The sequence below is a fragment of the Crocodylus siamensis genome, chromosome 3 (assembly GCF_052110815.1).
Source record: "Crocodylus siamensis isolate JL-2025a chromosome 3, ASM5211081v1, whole genome shotgun sequence".
NCBI classification, from domain to species: domain Eukaryota; kingdom Metazoa; phylum Chordata; order Crocodylia; family Crocodylidae; genus Crocodylus; species Crocodylus siamensis.
The window spans coordinates 141,525,685-141,547,735 of NC_143397.1; the positions used below are offsets into that span (position 1 = coordinate 141,525,685).

The 22,051-nt window shown below is 45.0% G+C and overlaps 1 protein-coding gene across 2 annotated transcripts in view; it reads left to right on the forward strand.

Moving 5' to 3' along the window:
* Positions 1 to 22,051, forward strand: part of SLC22A23 (solute carrier family 22 member 23) — a 192,917-nt gene that overhangs the window by 164,173 nt on the left and 6,693 nt on the right. For both annotated transcript variants that reach the window (XM_090039359.1, XM_090039360.1), the window contains 4 exons: positions 1,001 to 1,103; positions 6,281 to 6,513; positions 11,091 to 11,123; positions 13,870 to 13,993. In XM_090039359.1, the coding sequence (XP_089895485.1) occupies positions 1,001 to 1,103; positions 6,281 to 6,513; positions 11,091 to 11,123; positions 13,870 to 13,993 (493 nt within the window). The remainder of the gene's footprint in view (positions 1 to 1,000; positions 1,104 to 6,280; positions 6,514 to 11,090; positions 11,124 to 13,869; positions 13,994 to 22,051) is intronic.

Below are 22,051 nucleotides of genomic sequence, written 5' to 3' on the forward strand. Positions count from 1 at the left end.
CCAGGGTTTTACCATTTAAATTATTTGTAACTGATCTGGTGTCTTGAAAAGAATGGTCTAATGTTTATGTAACTGTTAAATTAATCCTGAGGGCTCAAATGTTTAAGTGAATGGACAGTGTCCTCCTTTCTGCCTTTTGTCACAAAAAAGTGTTGCAAATTCCCATCGTCAAGGGTTTTCCGCATGCCAGTACAAAACTGCAACAGCCTTTCACAGTTGCCCCAGCAGGACTGTGAAAACAACAGATAGGGCTGTGAGGCTGATGCATACCCCCATCCTAGAGCACTGAGTGCTGCTTTGTATTCTGAGGGGATTGTTACAATGAGCCACCTTTTCTTTCCTTCTTTCTTTTTCTTTTTTTAAAGGCCTCCCTCCATTTCTAATTTCTATTAAAATTACTTTACATGGCTGAAATTCAGGACAAACAGTGACCTGAACACAATGTATTAGCCATTTCTTTCTGGAACCCTAGGTTTCAGTGTTCCTTAAGACTGCACATATCAAATGAATTCGACAGTATTCAATCCCCTCCTCAGTGGCACAGGTCCATGTTACAGAAATGACACAGGTTTTGTTGCATATGTGAGGGCTGTTTCTGGGAAAGGTATAGCATGAGCAGAAAGCACTGCTGATCAGGATTATAACACTAGTAGAGATGCTGGTGTATATCAGGCCACCTTATTTAGCACTCTGGCTCTGGGCCTGATTGTCCATTTGAATTCCACTTCCTACCTCTGAGTATATTTTCTGCATAAATATTTTTAAACTGGGAAAAACTTTTGGAATCTGAAGGGATCCACATGACCCCCCACTTACTCTGTAGAGGGGGTCAGCAGGATTTGGAGCCTTGAAAACTGATCAAGAATTGTTTAAGGTGTGTGGCATCCTCAGAGCAACAAAAGAAGCAATGAACCCCCTCTTCCCATAACAAAGACTAAACTCCCCAGATATTTTGCTGTCCCACCCACCAGAGAATGACTTTTGATTTGGTTTGTTTCAGAGCTCGAAAAGGAGCTTACCAGGAGGCCCAAGAAGGTCTGCATTGTTAAAGTGGTGGGAACCAGGAACCTGTGGAAAAACATTGTGGTATTGTGTGTGAACTCGTAAGTCCAACATCTTCCTGTCAAGTATGTCAAACATGTTTGCTGCTGGTAAACTGAAAGTAGATAGTGGGCAATGCTGGAAAACACAGAGGCCATCTTCCTCCCAATTCAGGTACACCCTGTCTCTGATAACTGATCTTTGATAAGAAGAGTGAGCTATATACCAGGAAAGTTTTTGCACTTGAAGAAGCTTAACAGGAGAATTAAGATGGGAGTTGGGTGCTGGTGGTAAGCTCCTTCTCCAGACATTTTAAGATATGGAGCAAAAAAATCAGGTGCTTCTTGGAAATGGTAGCCCTGCAAGTGCATTGTTGTCTCAGTCATTAAGCTTTCCTCTCTCTGCCTCCCTCACGTACAAACACTGGCTATTGGTAAGTGGATACAATTTCCAAGTGCTCTTAAGTGACTTAGGACCACAAGTCATACTGATTTCTATCTGAATTCCACCTTCACTTTCCAGATACAAAGGACTTGTGCTCCTCAGTCTCTGGATACATTTGAAAATATTACCCTCTAGTCCAGTAGGTAGAGTCAAGAAGACAGAATAGTCCTACCAGGTGGTATTTTTGCATTTCATAGTTTGTAGGGTCGGAAGGGGCCTGAGCAGATCATCAAGTCCGACCCCCTGCCTGGGCAGGAGAAAAAACTGGGCTCAGACAACCCCAGCAAGGTGACTGTCAAGCCTTGTCTTAAAGACCCCCAAGGTAGGAGCCAGCACTACTCCGCTTGGAGGTTGGTTCCAGATCCTAGTCGCCCTGATTGTGCATCTCGAGCAGGTCCAAAGAGGTGATCCTCCCCTTCTATGCGGCACTGGTCAGGCTGCAGTTGGAGTACTGCGTTCAGTTCTGGGCGCCACACTTCAGGAGGGATGTCAACAGCAGGGAGAGGGTCCAGAGGAGGGCCACTTGTATGATCAGGGGACAACAGGGCAGGCCCTACGAGGGGAGGCTACGGGACCTGAACCTGTTCAGCCTCCAAAAGAGAAGGCTGAGGGGGCCTATTATAAACTAGTCAGGGGGGATCAGCAGGCATTGGGGGAGTCACTGTTCCCCCAAGCACAGTCAGGAGTGGCCAGGAATAACAGTCACAAGCTGGCAGAGGGTAGATTTAGGTTAGATATCAGGAGGCGCTACTTCACGGTCAGGGCGGCTAGGGTCTGGAACCAACTTCCAAGAGAAGTGGTGCAGGCTCCTACCCTGGGGGTCTTTAAGAGGAGGTTAGATGAACATCTTGCTGGGGTTGTTTGACCCCAGTATTCTTTCCTGCCATGGCAGGGGGTTGGACTAGATGATCTGTTCAGGTCCCTTCCGACCCTAGAAACTATGAAACTATGATTGTGAAGTAGCACCTCCTGATGTCTAATCTGAATTTACCCTCTGCCAGCTTGTGACCGTTATTTCTAGTAACTCCTGGTCGTGCTCGGGGGAACAGGGACTCCCCCAATGCCTGCTGGTCCCCTCTGACTAGTTTGTAACAGGCCACTAGATCCCCCCTCAGCCTTCTCTTGTGTAGGCTGAACAGGTTCAGGTCCCTTAGCCTGCCCTTGTAGGGCCTGCCCTGCTGCCCCCTGATCATGCGAGTGGCCCTCCTCTGGACCCTTTCCATGTTGTCCACATCCCTCTTGAAGTGCGGCGCCCAGAGCTGGACGCAGTACTCCAGCTGCGGCCTGACCAGCGCTGCATAGATGGGGAGGATCACCTCCTTGGACCTGCTTGAGATGTATCTGTGGATGCATGACAAAGTATGGTTGGCCTGCCTGACTGCATCCTTACACTTCCGGCTCATGTTCATCTTGGCATCAATGATGATTCCAAGATCCTTTTCTGCCTCTGCACTGACGAGAAGGGAGTTCTCCAGCTTGTAGGTATGGTGCTGGTTCTTCCTCCCCAGGTGCATCACCTCGCACTTCTCAGTGTCGAATCGCATCCTATTGTCATCCGCCCTCCCCTGTAACCTGTCTAGGTCCAATTGCAGCCTATTCCTCCCTTCTAGCGTGCCCACATCCCCTTACATCTTAGTGTCATCAGCAAATTTGAACAGGGTGCTTTTTTCACAATGTTCTTTTAAAATTGAAGTCAACTGTTAAATAATTGTTCTGTGTTTGGTCTTCTAGTTAGTGAAAGAAGACATTTTTTCTTAGGTGCATAGATGGCGGAAGGGGGGGCTTGTGGGGCTGAGCCCCACCAAATACGGGGCAGCGGTAGAGATTCAAAGGAGCCCAGCCAAGGGCTTCCGACAGCTGCAGCAGGGGTAGGGAGGGGTATGCAGGCAGCGGTGAAGGAGGGACTGGAGCTAGGGCAGCCTGAGGCTAGGGGAAGGGCAGGCACTGCACAGCCAGCATGGCACAGGACTGAGCCTCAAGTGGCTTGCAGGAAGGCATGGGGGGCATGTGCCCCCAGATCTGTGTGAGGTAGGGCAGGCTGCTGCCGCAGGCTGGCAATGCCAGGCTCTTGCTGGTGGGGGGCAGGCAACCCCAGCGGTGCTGGGAGTGTGCTATGGAGGGGGGGCTGCAGCCCCCGAAAACTTGCTGTAGCCCCACCAGCCCCCTTTCCCAGCACTGCTGCCACCTGCCAGGAAGAACCCAGCACAACCCAGGGCCTAGCCCACAGTGGCATCCTGCCTTGCCCCACACAGATCTGGGGGCGTGCACCCCCGTGCCTTCCCTTGGCACGTGCAGTGGCAGGAGACTTCCCCCATGTCCTGAACAAGCTGCAGCTCTTTCCTATGCCCCACCCCGGCTGGGCAGCGCCCTGCCCCAGCCCCTGCCTTACTCCCTCCCCACGCAGACTCACCTGTTGGAGGGGCATATGTGTGTGTGTGCACATGCACTCAGCCCCCCCCAAATTTTTTTTTCTCCACCTGTGCTTAAGTTAAAGAGCAAGCTGTAGATTCCAGTTACATGGAGGACAGTTAATGGCTACCACTTTAATCCATAGGTTTTATACATTTCGTAGGAGGAATTGGGGAGACTGTGAGGTGAAGAAGAATAAGATTTTTGTCCTCGTGTCTTGACTCGTATTCCAAGGAAGAAGATGGGGAAGAGAAAACAATGCCTAGTTAATTGAAAGTAATAAATTGCAAAGTTATAAAACTGTTATATACTTGGTTTAATATTTCTAAAAGTAAGCATTTTAATTTGGCAAAGAAAAAAGGCTGCTTTTTAAGAAATACAAGGTCACTTCATTGTTTAGTGATTAAACTGGTTGCGTCCTCAACGTTGCTAAGGGATTATATGGGGAAAATACACTTTCTTAGACACAGCATAAGAATGCTTGGGCATGCCACAAAATTACAGACTTGAAATCTTTCTAAGTGCTCCCAACTACCTTATCAAAGGGACATGAATGTGTTTCTAATATATCCCTTGCATGAGGTCGTCACTTGAATAATCTGTGAGACTTAAATAGAGATAACAAAGTGTTGGGAGCGCTAGATCTTGGCCTAAGAATAAGAATGTGTGGAAATCTGTCTTACAGGGTTTTCAAAATAACCAGTCCGTTGGTAGCATCTGTCTTATTATAGAGCCGTCCTGTCATCTTCATTCACAAGAAAAATTTCAGTGACCCCACGTTAAGTTACAGCTATATCTGGCCCCCAAGGAGTTAAACTGCAGCCCACTGGGTGTCACTCCCCCCATTTTGGCATGGCAGGACTCAGTCTACTGTGGCCTGAAGCTTAGGGGGCATGTACCCTCCGGCCATTCAGAATACAGACAGCCCTGAATTACAGTATTGGACCAACTGAACCTATGTAGGCAGAAGCTTACTACATTTCCTTATTACTATTTCTCCTCCTTCATCACTATTGTGAAACTTTGGAAGCTGTAAATCTGGGGGAAGGTGAGGTGTTTCAGGAAGAAAGAAAGAGAAAAATTCTTCAGGGTAGACTGATTTATTAAAAACTACAACTCTGCAGCTGTTAAACAGTTTAAGATACTAGAATAAATTCTGGAAATGTGGATTAGAGAGCAAAATACAGAGGATAAATTATATGGGTATTCAATCTGTCACATGGCTGTCACTCTAAAATGTATGTACTTGTTTGTATATGTAATGGATTAGGATTGCCCACTAATATATTAAATATAATGTTGTCTGACTAGTAAAGCTCATAGTTAAAGTCAGAAAAAGATTCTGTATGGAATGCACTATTGATTTCTAAGGCAAATGATGGTATATTGATATAACATGTAGCCAGTCGTTCTAAAGGCTAGAATACGAAGGTGCCTTAATAATGTATAGGTGTTTGGTAATGTGTCGTTTACTTTTCAGTTAAGGCAGCAGATCCATGTTACCCAAATACTACAGGACTTGCCACATATGTAGTTCTTTTCTGGGAGAGTTATGGCACCCTCTGAGGGTGGCATTCATAGGACTAAAATATAACAGGTCCCTTGTCACTGGTTTTATATCACACCAGTATAGCAGTTTCTTTCTACTACCCACCATTTTTTAAAATAAGCATTTGAAACCAGGGGGAGGAAACATGGTGGTTAGACCAGAAAAGAACCTGTTCTTGTGTTAAAATAAATGGAAGGCAAAGTGGAAGGGCGACATAAATCGCAGCTTAATCCATGCATTGTCTCTTTCATAACAATCAGCAATGAATTAAATACAAGTTCACCATGTCACGTTAAACATTCATTTTGAGAGCTGTCAGCAGCAGCGTTACCTTGCTAGTTGGAGGTTGCTGTCTTTGGTGTGGTCTGGTTTATGTGAAACCTCTTTGCTGCCTGAACACACACAGCTTCTTTATAAACCATATAATAGCACTGATTACAAGAGCTAGGAGTAAGATTAAATAGTGATAGAAGTCTGTTCAGGTAGTTTGTGGGCAGCTTTTGATTGGTTTTCCGGGCAGATTTCAGGTTGCTTCCAATCACATAATAAAAAAAACCCAACTATATCATTCGATGTGGGACCTACTGTTGTCCAGCACCTATTAGCATCAAACCAAGAGATGTCTCCTCTTTGGTTTGATTTTTTTTTCCAACTTCAATTTTTCCTTCTACAGAAGAACAGTGGGGGCCAAAATGAGATCTGAGCCTCATTGTGCTAGATCATACATGCCAAGATGGACATAAGTCTCACCTCAGACTTGGTGTTCCCTTCCGGCTTGTTGTATTTCAGTATTTGCTGACTTAGCAGTGATCTATTGCTCTTTTCTGTTTCCTCTAGGCTGACTGGCTTTGGGATACACCACTGTTTTGCAAAAAGCATGATGAGCCCTGAGGTGAAGATGCCGATCACCCATAATTTCTATGCGGACTACTATACCATGGCTGGGATTGCTTTGGCATCTTGTCTAGCCATGTGCCCAGTTGTTGGGTTTCTAGGGCGAAGAGGAGGACTGTTGCTGTTCATGATTCTAACAGCTCTGGCATCACTTCTACAGCTTGGCCTTCTCAACTGTAAGTGAAGACATCCAAGTGATTTGCAACTGGAGATCAGGGCAAGTTGTATTCCAGAGTGGCATGAGGTCTTGAACCTCTGACTGGTCTCAGCTAACAGTTGGAGGGAGGGGAAAGGAAGGAATTTCATAAAGATCTACTGCAGTGCAAAGAAGCAGCAAATCATCTGTGCATGGAGAAGCCTGTTTCACATGTTCTACACTCTTATTGCAGGCAAGAGAGAATGTAACTTGGTGTAGACTTCCTTACCTTATCTGCACTCTTTAAATTACAGTGACGCTCTGTTGTCCTCTTCTCCCCTGTCCTCCATTGTTCAGGGTATTGTAGAACAGCCCATGAGACTAAGGGAATAATCACATGTTACAACCAGCACTTTCAGGAATGTTAGTTGATGTTAAAGCAGCATAAGTTGTAAGCATTTGTATGCTCTGACTTGCCCTTAGAGGGCTGGTGAAAAGGAGCGTGGCTAAGAGCTGCCAAGTTGACTCTTGTCTGTCTGGCTCACCTGCTCTGAATGGCCCAGATCAGGACCCAGACAGCCACACTGGGCCCATCAGCCTCCATCTGCCCAGGTTGGGTCCCCTCTGGCTCCCACCAGCCCAGATAAGGCCCATGTCACACCCTTTCCCAGCAAACCTCTACCCAGTGGATCATGCCTTCCACCCCAGATCGGCCCCCACTCAGCCCAGATCCATGCTTACCTCCTACAGAGTCCTGCTTGCCTGTGCCTGCTGGAACTGCCCTGGGGAACAGTCAAGGGAGGGGAACCCAAGTACCACTGCTAGGCTCAGCCCAGAGAGCAGCAGCTGCAGCAGTGGCTGTGGAGGCAGTAATTAGCAGGCAGGCAAGCAGCACAGTACCAGTGCAGGTAAATAGAGAGCATGGGGGTGAGTCCAGAATGGGGGGGTGACTTCTTACCTTGAAGTCTCCTCTGGCTACTCCCATTGTTGCTCTGGGGGAAGAAAGAGTATCCACCTGGGAATGGTTGGGAGTGATGCCTCCTGGGATACTGGAGAACTACTCCCACCTCTTCGCCCTATGAAAGAGTCTAATGTGACTGCGACACAAGCTGCCCGAGATGAGCTCAAGATAATCTGTGCTGGAAGAGGAGTCTCTCTGAGATGCTCAGAGTGCACTTAGTTTATGTTTTCCTGCCCTAATGTGTGGACACTTCTGTTTTAGGAGCCCTTAACCCATGTTAAGGATGCAACATGTAACAGTATCCTTAGTCACCCACTTCAGGAAGATTTTAAAAACACTGTATTTCCATCTTGGCTGGCATGTCAGAACCGATTGTTTATTTAAAAAAAGGGGGGGGGGAGAGGGGAATCTGATGTTCTTTTCTTAAGAAAACCATGTTTTTTAAAAAAAGAATAGATTCTTAAGAGAATCCATGGAAACTGCATCCAGGTTCCAATGAGCAGGATCCAACAGAGCTGTCCTTCAAAGAGGCTATAAAGAAAATAAGACAGGAAACAAACAAAAAAAGGATCCATCCCCTTTCTCAGGTGCTTTTGACATGCAACATTCTTGCTTAAGGAGTTGAAACTGATTGACAGAAACTCCGAGTTCCTCTCTGTTTCTTTGTGCTGAAAAGGCATTTACCATCTGTGAGGAACATTGTTCACCAAAGCTATATCATGGGAAGCTGGTTGGATTTTGGTAGCTTCTGGTTATATCGTGTTTTATTAAAAGAAAAAAATAGACAAATGGCCATTGACAAAAGAGTCAGGTTGAGTGGACTGCACTTGCTTCTGCGGTGGCTCCCAAAATAGGTATTACTCTGAGCAGTCCCATCAACGCAGGAGCTCTGTTTCCTCCTTCCTCCTCTTTGATAAACTTGTTGCTAGCCACTGGCAATTCACAGTTAGCAACACAGTTAAGAAACATAACTCTCAATAAATGTAGATTGTGTGGATGTATAACATGTGAGCCAGATCTTATTGTGCCTTAGTGTGATCCTGTTCCACCCTGTCCCAATCCCTGATACCCAGGTCGTACAAAAAATAAGACCAAGTCCTCCTCTTTGCTAGGGCTGTGTGAAGCTTCGATCCCTGATTCAATTCAGCCCGGTTCAGTGACCAAATCTTCAAATCTAATCAAGAGACCCTTTAATCTCTCCAAATCAATTTGGAGAGATTCCAAAAGATTTGGAGATTCAGACATAGAAACAGCTTTAAATGTTTTTTCTACATACCTCAAGGTACCAGGCAGCTCGTCAACACTGCGATGCTAGGGTGGATGGAGCATCCTACAGGAGCGCAGGAGGCTCCCCAGCACACTGGGCAGCAGACCCAGAAGTGGGTCAGAAGTACTTCCAGTCCACTTCCAGGTTCACCGGGGAGTGTTCTGGGGAGTTCCCCCATGCCCCTCCACCTTGACAACTGGGGCCTCTTGGGCCGGGGAGGATATGGGGGGAGCCCCCAGTGCACTCACTGGCAGACCCAGTAGTGGACCAGAAGTACTTCCGGTCCGCTTCTGTGTTCATCGCCAAACGCACAGGGGGAGCCCCACGCTCCTGTGAAATACTCCATGTGCCCCAGCATTGTTCATGAGCTGTGTTGGTGCCTAGAAAAAACATTTAAAGCTGTGTCTGTGGCTGAATTGCTGATTCTCCAAATCAGCATTGAATCTTCAGATTCAGATTTGGTCAAATCAAATTAGGGACAGTGATCCAAATCAACAAATCCAATCACTGTTCCCGATTCGGGCCAAATCCAAATTGAATATGGCCCACTTCACACACCTCTACACTTTGGTGCAATTTTATGACTTAAGGATGATGGCATGTTATATATTTTCAGGGACTTCAGCAGGGTGGAATAGGATCCCATCTAAACAATAAGATTCTGTATAATAATGATGAACAAAAGATTTTTAAAGAAACCAGGGTAATTAGATTGGAATAACCCCAGACTATTTCTGCTGTCCTTCCATTCCCAACCTTGAAGATGGACATAAAGAATGAATTACAAGCTTTCTGCCCCGTTCTCATGGGCTCTTCCCTTCCCAACTGTTGAAAATAAACTAGAGTCAATGGGAGGCGCCTGATTCTGCAAAAAAAAACTTGTTTCTAAAGTGCTGAATGAGTTAACTTTCTGTAGACGCCTCTCTCCCATAGGCAGTCAACCAGAGAGAATATATGTCATGAGAAAAAAGAAACTGAACATCCCCTGGCCTCACTCCCAGACCAGACTATTAACCAGCATCTTTAACAGACTCAACAGAGGGAGAGTCTCCACCCCTTTTTCTGAAAGACCTTCTCAGCCTTGGAGCTGGCTCCTTCCCAGAGCTGAGGCAATAAGCAGGCAGTATGTCTGTTGCATACACATTGTATGGACCTCAGACTCCAACCAAGGCTGTCCATCTGGCACTTCTTCCAACACTAAATTCACTCATCTCCAAAGAGGTGACATATTTATCAGTGTCTTATACAGAACAAATGAGAATCAACCAATTTCTGAGAGAGAGCTAGCTAAGTCTTTTTTCCACCTTAAAAAAAAAAAGAAGAGAGAGCTTTCCTCTGCAGATCCTCACAGATTGTTTCCTAAATGGAGCCAGGTGGCTTATTCTTTCAAAAAATCAAAAATGAGAGATAACTGTAGACATTGCTGTCATTTCAGCATATCTTGGCATCCTAGGCTTCTCAGACCTGTGCAGTTTGATAGGCAGCTTTTGGAAAAGAGGAGGAAAAGGCTTTGGAAGCAAGTTCGGCTCCTTCTGCTGCAGTGCCTCTGCCTCTTCCCCCTCCCTCTCTCCCACCTGCCATACCAATTTCCCTCTTTACAGGCAACTAGAGAATGGTTTGAAAAGAAAAGAGAAATGTTGTCTGGAGTCCATGAACTGCACCAAAGTTCTGTTAATCAGAGCTGCAAAGGAAAGGAGACAGAGGATGAGACAGGGGGCTAAAGTTTTTGTCAACAGCAAACCCAGTAAGGCTCCAAGGTCTCTCCTGGCTCATAATATTTTTAAGATTTCTGGTAATGCTCAAGTGCTGAGTTGTGCCAAACTCACATAACAATTGTTCTGCCTGTTATGTGGCATTACTTAGTGTTGCTTAGGAACTTGAGCCAATTGCAACTTGTGAATAATTTTACATGCTGTAAACTCACTTTGCGTTTTGGCAAGAAAGATGCGTCTTAGTAACACAGGGATGTGGATTCTAAAGGCTTTGCTTTTTACTAAAGCCCTTGTGGCCATTTCCTCAGGGTAACAATGAAGTTTGACTGCAGCTTCTTTTTCCCTTTCATTACCAACAGAGAAACCTTTGTTTAATCTCAGTGCTAATTCTGGGTCTCTTAAAGTGCTTTACCACTATGCATTTCTTATTATCGTCTTATTAGAATCCCATCCTCCAGTTGGGAATAGGACTGGAAATTGCATGCCATGTAAAACAAATTTTCAAAGAAGATTTCAATCTGACCAGGGCATTAAAAGTGAAGTGAGGAAGGAGGGAGGGCACTGTTTGGTTGGATTCTTTTCACTTTGAATAACTTGCATATTTAACTTCATATTCTCTCTCTCTCTTCCACCCTCCACCCCCCATTTTACTCCATCTTTTGTGGCCTTGGATCCAGTAATTGGAAAATATAGTCAACTTCCAGACTCAGGTACTGTTTACAAATAATGTCTATTTAGTGCATTAGAACTGTTTTTGTTTTCAGTGGGAGTATCTAAAAGGCCAGAGTAGCTGAGGAGAAAAGAACCTGGTTGCCATTTTATTGCTGGTCCTTATGGGGAAAGCTGCTGTTAAAATGCAATGTCTTGGGAATGGCTGTTCATTGTTATTGCTCCTGTTCAGAAGTCACCTTTGACTTTAACTCTGGTGTTCATGTTGGATTGAGAAGTGGAGTCCCAGGAAGGAGTTCTTGATATAGCGTAAAATTTTTAATTACGTCAGAGTCCCATTTTCCAAAGTGATTTAAGCAGTTAGAAGCTAAAGTCCTCCTGACTTTCAGTAGGCTCCTAAGTGCCCATGTCCCTTTTGCAAGTGAGACTTAGGCTCATAAGTCACTGTAACAGGTCACAAACCCACTGAGGCAGCTGTGACACCTCCTAGTGGAACTGCAGCTCCTGTCTGGCTGAGACTTTATGGCCTCTCCCTCTAGTTCAATTGCCTGCCATGTCTTGATCTTACTATTTAAGAGTGATTATGGGAGACTACCAACAGGCCTCAGAGTGAGCTTCAATCTGAATAGTTCCCTCCTGGCTTGACAAGGCACCTATAGCCTTAGGGCAAATTGCATGGCTCCTTTTCCTCCCCTACGCTATGCCCCAAGGCTCGCAGATGTTATCACAATGTTGTTCTCTCCTGTTGGAGCTTCACCCTTCTCGGCCTCTGCCCCTTTCCCCTCACTAGGCCTTTTTAAAGCCTAGGCCCACAGCATTGGACCTGGCTTTGAGGCATTAGCATCCATCTACCTCCTTCAGTTGCCATGGCCCTGGCCTCTGTCTACCAGGCCCTTGACCCACTATAGCTGCGTTCCTCTGGCACCAGGCCCATAGCCCCTATTTTGCCATGCCCCTCTCAGGCACCAGGCTTCTGGCCTCTAACTTGCTGTGCCCCTCAGGCACTGTGCCTCTGGCCCCTGTCTCACTGTGCACCTGGCTCCCATCTGCTCTGGAGTTGTGCGCTGCCCCTTTCACTGGGATCAACGATAGCTCAGGCCTTGAACGGGCCCTTGACAGAGCTCAAGGCAGTCACGTGCCTCACAGGCACTAATGGGACCTCCAAAACCATCCCTTACAGTCCCAGCCCAAACCACCAGTATAAACGGTCACAAAACTATAAGCCCCCAGGCTATAACAGAAATTCCACAACAGCTGAAACAGCTCTCCTCTGCCCCTTTTAAGAGGGCACACTTTCTTTATCTCCTCATGGGCATATCTTTCCACCTGGGGCTATTCCTTAGCCTGTATACTCAACCCTCGTGGGCTCTCAGCCCCCCTAGTGGGCACCTCAAACCTCTGGAATTAAGAAAACCAAAGCCACTTGTCTGTAAAAGCCCACTCTTTCTCAACCCAGGGTACTTGCCTTAATTCCCTGGTCTGCAGAGATATTTGATATAAACCAGGCCAAGAGCTCCTCCCTGCACAGTGGCTGGGGAGAGACTACCTGACTGCTAACTGCCAGCAGTCTCTCAGGCTGTTTGTTCCCTTAAAGAAGCAGGCACATCCCAGTGTCCTGTTACAGTCACTTAGGGGTGTCTGTACATGTGCTATGGGGTGGAGTGGGGGCATTTCAATTGAGCAGCTCTGAGAGATGGCTATGCACCCACAGTGTCACATATTCAGTATCCCCACACTTCAAAATAGTGGCAGGAGACACTGAATATACATGATGCAGAGGCTGCTGGAGCATGCTAATTAGCGGACTTGTAGCAGACTTGATTAATCGAGTCTGGTCCAACACATGCTAATTAGCACACATTGGAGCAGAAGTCTGCCATGCATATAGTGCCCTTTGGCTGTAAACAGGCATCTTATTTCTTTTGGAAGAGAGAATTTCTGGACTGAGATCCTACAGATCTTTAAGTTATGCAAGTTAAATGAGGCTCCTTTAAGTTAATTGCCAGTCATTCTAGAGACAAGCTGATCACTCAGGCTCTATGTTCTCGCTTATCCCTGCTGGCAGAGGTGCAGCAATACAGCTTGGGAGAGCTGTGTGTGTAAATGGCTGCCACTCCTGTATTGATCTGGGTCAAAACCCAGGACAGTCAGACCTGTCTCAAACGAGGCGTCTGTTTACAGCCTGAAGGCCAGATCCCATTCAAACTAGGCACCTAGGTGTGATCTTACTCCTTGATATCCAGTTATTCCTATGTTCAGATGAGGTAATTGTGGAGGAAGGTGGATCATTAGCATGGTAGCTGGACATCTCTGAGCCTAATCTATGGGAACATAGGGAATTTTTTGTAGTCTTTCATGGAGTCAGAAACGTCTTGTTTTCTTCTTGTTCTGTTACAGCATGTTTAAATGTCTAGGCCACAGAGCTGTGCCTGGTTTTAGACAACTGATGAATTCTGTCTGGCTCCAGTTGGCTGCCAAGTTTGGGTGGGAAGTGCCTAGTGCCAAAAAGGCTGTTTGGGGATGTTTCATGAGTTTTGCTTTTGTAGTGTCTGGTAATAAATAATTTGGAGATTGTCTGCTTGCTGCCGTTTTTGGCAGGGTATTGTGATTTTTCATAAATTTGTTTTGGGTAGTTGGCCTGAGTTTATAAATGTTGCTTTCAATAAATGTGCCTTAAACTTATAACTAAGACAGTAAGTGAGGAATACTGATATGTTTTCTTCTTCCTTTTTGGTGATATCTTACTGGTTGCACTGATCTCAATTTCTTTGTGTATGGGTCTAACAGGTATGAGTGACAGTGTCAAAGAGAAATTCTCTACTGCATTTTCCATTGTGGGTATGTTTTCATCACATGCAGTTGGAAGTCTCAGTGTATTCTTCTGTGCTGAAATCACACCAACAGTAATAAGGTAAGTCCTCAAAACCTTCCATATGCGGGGTGGGGAACCAGTTCTGAATTCATTCGTTTTAGTAATAATTTATTGTGTAATGCTTTTATGTAGGGAGTAAAATCTCCAATACCTTGAGACTGAGCAGGCGACTCTGGAATGCTCTGTAGTTGGAGTATCCTTTGGGGAGCTGCCATGCCTATAAGTCTAGATTTATTTAAATATGTTTACTTCCATCTTTGTTGTAGTCAAAGGTTCAGCAATGAGGCAAGAATTTTTGTGGGTAGTATCTTTTATTGGTTGGAATACACTTAGACAAGCATGTGTCTAAGTGCCCTTCTTCAAATCTCTTGGAGAGATGCTGTTGATGTTTGTCAACAGGAGTATTTGTAAGAGAAGAAGGATCACAGTAAACATGCCATTGCAATACAGTTTGCTCTCTGGACCTTCTACTATGTTGTATCTTTGCAGGCCACAAAATGACTTGCTCACTCTAAAAATCAAGCATGAGCTTGGGGGCTTTGCTGAATCAGGGGCTATAATTAAACCAAGTCGTTGCTTCCGTATCTCCATCCCTAGATCTGGTATAAGTAGTAAACATGTGCATGTCTCAAGTCACAGTGAGAGAAAAAGATTCACATCTGGCCCTTTTGTGGGTGGGTAATGTAGGGTTTGAGACTGCTGTTCAAACTCAGCTTTAGGTTGCTGTGGAAAGTGAGGTTGGTTTCAGATAACTAATGAGTTCTGTCTGCCACATTTGAATGAGAAGTGTCTGGTGCCAAAAAAGACTGTTTGGGAATGTTTTTGTTAGTGCTATTAGTAGTAACAGAGACAATTTCAGTAGAACCATGCTTTTCAAAGGTGTAGGGAGAGTCTCCGTCTTCTGGGCTCCCTGACAAAGGTGGAGGTGTCCCACCTTTAAAAGGCATTGATGACTTGAAGCCCTCTAGTAGCCTGCCATCTCCTCTTCTCCAAGCACTGATGCATCTGAAAGGAGACTAAGTATTGCTAGAAATATGGGCTCTGATGTTTTGGCCAATAGTGAAGATTGGCTAGGCCATGTTCCCTCCAGAGAGTTTGCCAAGAATATATTCACAGTATTGGTCCTTGTTCCATTTTATGCTTATATTCATTGTGCTTATAGCAGCGTAATGTGACCGTATACAGCCTGTGCTTGCACAATCTGGATAACATGTTCAGTGGTGCCCAAGCAGTTTAACAGCCTCGCTCCCGAATGCCATCAAAATGAATTTGGGCTCTTTAAAGAGGGGAAAAAAAGGACAGTGAGGGGTGGGCAGTAGATATGTTTTTTTCTAAAAATGGCTTTGTATATTTATAAGGTTATACAGCAAAACACTGTGCAAGAGAGGTCAAAGCTATTGTTTTGATCCAGTGCATTACACATGCGCATGTGTGTACATGCACACACACGACTGTTTGGCTTAATGAGCTTATTTTACATCCTTTGCCAGGGGGAGGTATCAGTGATGGTGAAGAGGGTTTAATTTGAATCACATGAGTCGGGGGGAAGGAGCATGTGTGCACGCTCCTCTGATTTTCATGATTTTATCATGTTTTCCTTTTTTAATTTTCTCTTCTGCCTTTATATGAATGAACCACCCAGAGAGAGGCCTAATCAGCTGATCAGGTATACAGAAAGAACTGCTAGCTGACAGATGTATGGAGTGACCTGAATCATGTCTTTTTCATTTGATTTCTCTAAGGAAAAACAATGTGGCCTAGTCATGGCTAATAGAGTACCAGACTGAGGCCAGGGAGGCCTGGGTTCTAATCCCCTTGTCTCTGCCACTAGTCTGCCAAGTGACTTCAGACAAAGTATTTCAGCTGGTTCTGCCTCAGCATCCCTGTCTATAGAATGGAGAGCATGGAGCTTAGTAAAGAGCTTTGAGATTTCTGGAGGTAGACAAGTTCCAGCTCCATGAGCCAAGGACTTCCTTAAAAAGGTCCTTTCACAGATTGAACTAAAGCACTAAATGAAGTTGGTAATCTTCTTCTAATGGGCTTGATGCCAAAAGTCATTGTGGTTTATGCTGATCTAACCAAACCAGCCAAGGAGTTCAGAAAAAAGGGTTGACTGGGGAAACTACGCTGTTCTTTTTCCTGTTCCTCCCACTCAGTTGGAGAAAAAAATCTGTTGTGGAGTAGCAGCAGCTATGGACTAGGTAACAGTCTCTCTAGTTCTTGATGGTTTGTGCCTAGCTTTTCCCATCCTCCATGTTTGACAGTAGCACTGACAGAAGTTTTGAGCCCCCTCGCTACAGAAAGGATGTGGACAAGCTGGAGAGAGTCTAGCAGAGGGCAACAAAAATAGTTAAGGGGCTAGGGTATATGACTTGTGAGGAGAGGCTGAGGGACTTGGGCTTATTTAGTCTAGAAAAGAGAAGACTGAGGGGGATTTGATAGCAGACTTCAACTACCTGAAGTGGGGTTCAAAAGAAGATGGAGTTGGACTGTTCTCAGTGGTGACAGATGATAGAACAAGGAGCAGTGGAGGTTTAAGTTGGATATTAGGGGGAAAAGTATCTCACTAGGAGAGTGGTGAAGCACTGGAACAGGTTACCTAGAGAGGTAATGTAATCTCCATCCTTGAAGGACTTTAAGGCCTGGTTTTGCAAAGCCTTAGCTGGAATGACCTAGTTAGGGATGGTCCTTCTTTGGGGCAGGGGGTTGGACGAGATGACCTCCTGCGGTTGCTTCCAATCGTAACTTTCTATGATTCTATGGCTGCTTGCAGACATGAAGAAGAAAAAAAACACAAGCAAAGCTGCACTTACTTTAAACTCTGTGCACACCAGCGCATGCCCAGAAGAGGCAGCACGTTAGTTCAGCCCAACTCTTCAGGGTCCGTATAGATCAGGCGTTAAGTGGGCTTTTTTGTTGCTTTTATGTAATAGCTGATTGAATCAGCTTTAGATAAAGTGCTGAAAACCCCTGCTGAAGCGCCCAATCCATACAGATGCTGCAGAGGCATTTCAAACTAACATGCTACTGCTTCTGGTAACATGTTTGTTGTTTTCTTTTTTCCACACCTGCAGGCAGCCTATGATTTTATGATTCTATGATTCTGAGTTGGTAGAATGAGAGTGAGGGCTTTCTCTGTCCTGGGGATCCTTGTCCAGTCCCCTTTTTGAATCTGCCTAAACTGTCAGCTTCTGCAATGTCTTGTAGCAGTGATTTCTAAACATTACAGAGGAATTGCAAACTCACCTTCTTGTTGTTGGTTTTGCTCCAGCAAAGAATTTTAGGGAGAATTTTTTGGTCTTGTTTTAAAATGATTTTAAAAAAAGCCTGTTTAGATTTGAAATTCCAGTATACCAGGAGAAAATCTCAAATAATATTAGGGAACCATTTTAAAGACAGAAAATTTTGGAACAGGGTCTTTTCAGGGTTTGATCCTTTCCAATTTCAGGGTTTGCTCTGCCAGTTGTGTGAATTATTGCATTTACTTTTCTGTAATTCGTTCACTGAATGAAGGTGAGCAGAGCCTGCTCCCTTGTGGTAACATAGGGAATAGCAGAGGTCATGATAATAGCCACTTTTATAAGGTCTAATTCAGTGACTCTCAGCCAGGGTGCAAGGCCACCGTTGAATGCCCTGAGATCCTTTCAAAGGTGTTATGGGGCTCCACACAATCTTAGCCTTGTGCTAGGCTTAGAAACAGGGTGCAAATTCACAGGGTAAACCCAGAGCTTTCAAATGAGAAATCCGTAGTTATAGTCTCACTGATTTTTTTTCTTTTTTTTTTTAACAGAACAAAGCAGGCAAAAAAAATGGTGAAAATTAAGAACTGGCATTTTCCAAGGACTGCCTCAAGTCCAACCAGAGGTGCCTCAAGTCTAAAAAGGTTGAGAGCCACTGATCTAATTATTAATACTCTAATATTATAAAAGCCTACGTCTGTCTGTCTGGCCGTAACGCTTTATTCGCACTCTGACTGGCTGTCTCAGCAGCCAGTCAGAGTGCCCTACACACAGGGATAGACAGTCGAGCACTGCTATGACAGTGGGGACTGAGGCCAGAGGGGAGGGGAGCTCCACCCTCCCCTCCCCACCCCCCGTTCCTTCGAGGCAGAAGGGGACAACCGGGACTGGAGCACCACCATAACGGAGGTGATGGAGTGTGGGGGGCAGGCTAGCAGCGCTGGCCTCATCCCCGCTCGGTCTGCTTCTTGGAGCCAGGGGCTGCTCCCCCTCAACAACAGCTGGCAGGAAGGGGAGGGAAAGGAGCCAGCAGGGTGAGGCGGGTACAGCCCAAAGCAGAAGGGGGGAGAGAGGGAACAGCCCTGGACCCAGCCCTGGCCCGAGGTGGGGGAGGGAAGGGATGCAGGCCTTTGTGCCCATCCATCTACTCCCCCCCTCCCCCCCGCGGTCATTCTTGATGGGCAGTTGGCTAGTATATAATATAAATGTCTGGAAATTTTAAGGTAGTTTATAAGCACAAATTAGAATTAGAAGACAGAGAAGTGGAAAGAGACCATTTGTCTTTCTTCTGTCCATTTCAGACTCTTGACCTACAAGACTATACATCTGTTGTTGTTCCATATATTTTAATAAATCCAAATAAAAAGCTATAACCATAAATCTTAGAAAAATAGTTTAATGAGGAAGAATAATATCTAGGAACCTAGCACCACTAAAAACTTCTGAATCCAGCCTACTGTTATATAAAATGTGACCTACAAAAGTCTGGTTCACTTAAAAGCCAGATTGTTTTGGGGTTTGGTTTTTGGGTTTTTGCTGCACCTGTCCAGTTCTTTCCTACTTGTCAGGAAGGAAAACATTCACTCCTAATGTAAAATTAGCCATCATTTTATATGACTAATTACCCCCCTAGTCAGTAGATTGATAGTATACTAGTATACTATATTCAGGCATCAATAGTTCTCCTTATTATCTATCCCAGAAATAATATTACAACTCACCATGTTCACCCACATTGAGGAAATATGGTTCTTTCTTTTGATCTAGAGTTTCCTGATGCATACTGAATGTAAAATTGAGCCATCTGCCTTCTGCCTCAGTTTTCTTTTCAGTACATATGATGTCCTAATTTGAAATGCTTTTAAAATTCAGTTCAGCTATTTTCCTCCCCCCCATCCCTCCCCCCAGTCTTTGATGTACAACATCAAAAAGACTTTTCCACCATGCCTTGCAGCCTGTGTAGGCATGCCCTTCCTCCTGCTTTGGTAGTATTCTATGTACACATTTTTACTGAGGTCAGTGATGATTACTCTAGGGGTAAAGCAGTGAAGAACCAGATTTTTGCACCTACTTGGGGCATGAGCCTACCAATTGTTGTGTGTTTGATGGTCCTGCAATTTACTCATGAACAGATGAATAAGAATTACTTGAGCATTGAGAAATTAAGTTAGCAAATTATTAGCCTTGGCTGGGCTTGAATTTTTCAGGGGAAAACTGTGAAGCTTAATGCCAGGGCCCAGAATATCCACTGCCATCACAAAACCCAGAGGCCTGCAAGAAAAGACTAAGCTTTCTTCTGTAAAGCTCAGAGGAGCAACTTTATACCAAAAACTGTTCCCTTGGAAGCTAGAAAATTAAGTATTGCCCTGAATAGTTGTTTTGCTCTTTTCTGTGGTCTGAGCAGCATAATTCTGACAGCCTTCAATTCCTGAACTTTAGCAGCCCAGCTGTAAATGCATGAAGGCTGAAAAGATCAGGAGTTTGGGGATTAGCTTTAAATGAGATTGACAGTGGCTAGCAGCTTGGGGATTAATAATGCTGTAATATATAACATAATATCAGTCAATCAATTAAACACATAACTATCTAGCACATGCTATCTTACAGCCTGCAAACATAGAGGTGGAAAGACAGGGACCAAAAGATAATAGTGACGGGAACGAGGACAGGTGCACGTGCTCCCATGTGCACACGATCCTTGAGTCTCAATCCTGTCCTGGGTAAGTAGGGCTCTCTACTAAAATGATCTATCTCAGATTCTGATATTGGAGCTGCCAAGTGAAGGTGACTGGAACCTTTCCCTGCTGCCTCCCCTTCAGTTGCAGAGCCTGGTGGGGATTAGATCTGGGTGTGTAGGGGCAGCAAGTCTGCAGGGACCCCAGGAGCAGGCAGGGAGGGGAACCCCACCACCAGCACCTCCATCAATCTCAGTCTGATCAGGTTGGCAGGGCAGTGGTCTGGGGGTGGTAAGCCCAATTGTGGTAGCAGAGGAGTAATCTGGGAATGGAGGGAGCAATTTGGGGGTTAGAGGAGAAAGCATTCTGGCAGGTCCCTCACCCTTCCTCATGCCTATTTCTCCCTGCCCCCCTCACCCCTTTTCCCTCCCTCCCCACTCAATCCATCTCCACCCACCTGTTGCCCAGCTTGTCCCAGGGCCTTAGAGTCCTGGATGATAGCTAGTTCACCTGAGAGCAGTGTCTTCTGGGATACTGGAGGACTGTGAATTGGTGGTTCTATCTCAGATGACTACCCAGAGGTTAATTTAAGCTGAGCTAGGTATCACAGCTCAAAGATAATCCTTACTTGAAGTGGTGTAACTTGAGTAGCCTAGAGGACACTTAGCACTTCATTAATGAGCCTTAATGTGTGATCCTTCAAGTTTTAAATGCTCTTAGCATGGTCTGATTGTAATGTGTAATCTCACCCATTTAATGTACAGCCCTCTTTCAATTCCTGGGCACTTGAGGATTCCCAATAAGTCTGGAGAGCTCTTTTGTTAACTGGAGAGAGAGGCAGATATAGATTTTTCCTTTTCTGCTTCTTCCATAAATATAAGGATGGAACAGAGAACTCTTCTTCCATTTCCACTGGTGCTTAACTGTTCTGGCTATTTTTGAGGAGAATAAACTGGGCATTGCAGAATCTTGGAGCCCAAGAGAACCTCCTACTTGCCCTCTGTCCCAGTTCGGTTAATAAGGGGAAGGGATGAGGAAGGGACCAGGCTTATGTGCTCTAAAACTTTGAGGAAAAACCATTCTCTTTGAGAACTCTCTGCATGGACCCACTCAAAGCCTTGGTTTGAGCAAAGGTCTTACTATGCACCAGCCCAAAGGAGCATAGAGAAGACCATGAGCAGCCCCTGTAAGTTCTCTTCTCTTTCAAGTCCATAGCATCAGCAGGTATCACTCGCACAACATTCTTGTTACCATTATGAGGCATATACCTTATCATTTGAAAATGGGGCCACCAGATTTTTTTTTTTCCAGCCTGGTTGCCTGTGCTCTCTGAGACCGAAGCAATTCAGGGTATATGAACTGCTGTGGTTTGAGCTGATAAAACTTATGCAGGCTGGTGTTTCTTCCCTGCTGTTCTGACTCTGATGCTGTTTAACATTTTGATTAAAGTTGTGGAGGCAATAGAGAACTTCTTAATTATATTTGCAGATGTTCTAAAATGGCGGGGGGGGGGCAGGGAGCTTGTATCCTTTAGAGAATAGGGATAGAATTCAAAACAATCCTGATAAACTGGACAGCTGGCACTAGACAATAGGATGAAATTCAGCAAAGATAAATGCAAGTTAGTACGTCTAGGAAAGAAAAACCAAATGCATAGATACAAAATTTCCATTGCTTAGACTGTGGCATTGCTGAGACCATTGATTAGACAGTGGCATTGCTGAGAAGAGTCTGGGACTTGTGGTGGAACACAGACTCAACAAGAACAAGCAACATGAAGCAGTTACAAAAAAAAAAAAAAGTATATGAATGCACTTTTGGACTGTTTAACAGAAATATTATATGTAAGACGAGACCTGGGGAAGTGATGGTGCCGCACTACTCAACCTTGATTGGCCTCAGCTAAAGTACTGTGTGCAGTTCTGGGCACCATGTTTTAAGAAGGGTATAGAGAAATTGCAGAGATTCGAAGGCAAATGCTGAAGACAATAAAGGTGTTGGAAAGCAAGATGTGTAAGGAAAAGTTGAGGGAATGTATGTTTAGCCTGGAAAAAAGGATATTAAAGGGGACATAAGTAGCAGTTTTCAAATGCCTTAAAGCAGGGGTGTCCAACCTTTTTGAATGTGGGGCTGGATCACAAACTGTTTATCACCCAGTGAGCCCGTGAGCCATAGTCAAAGAC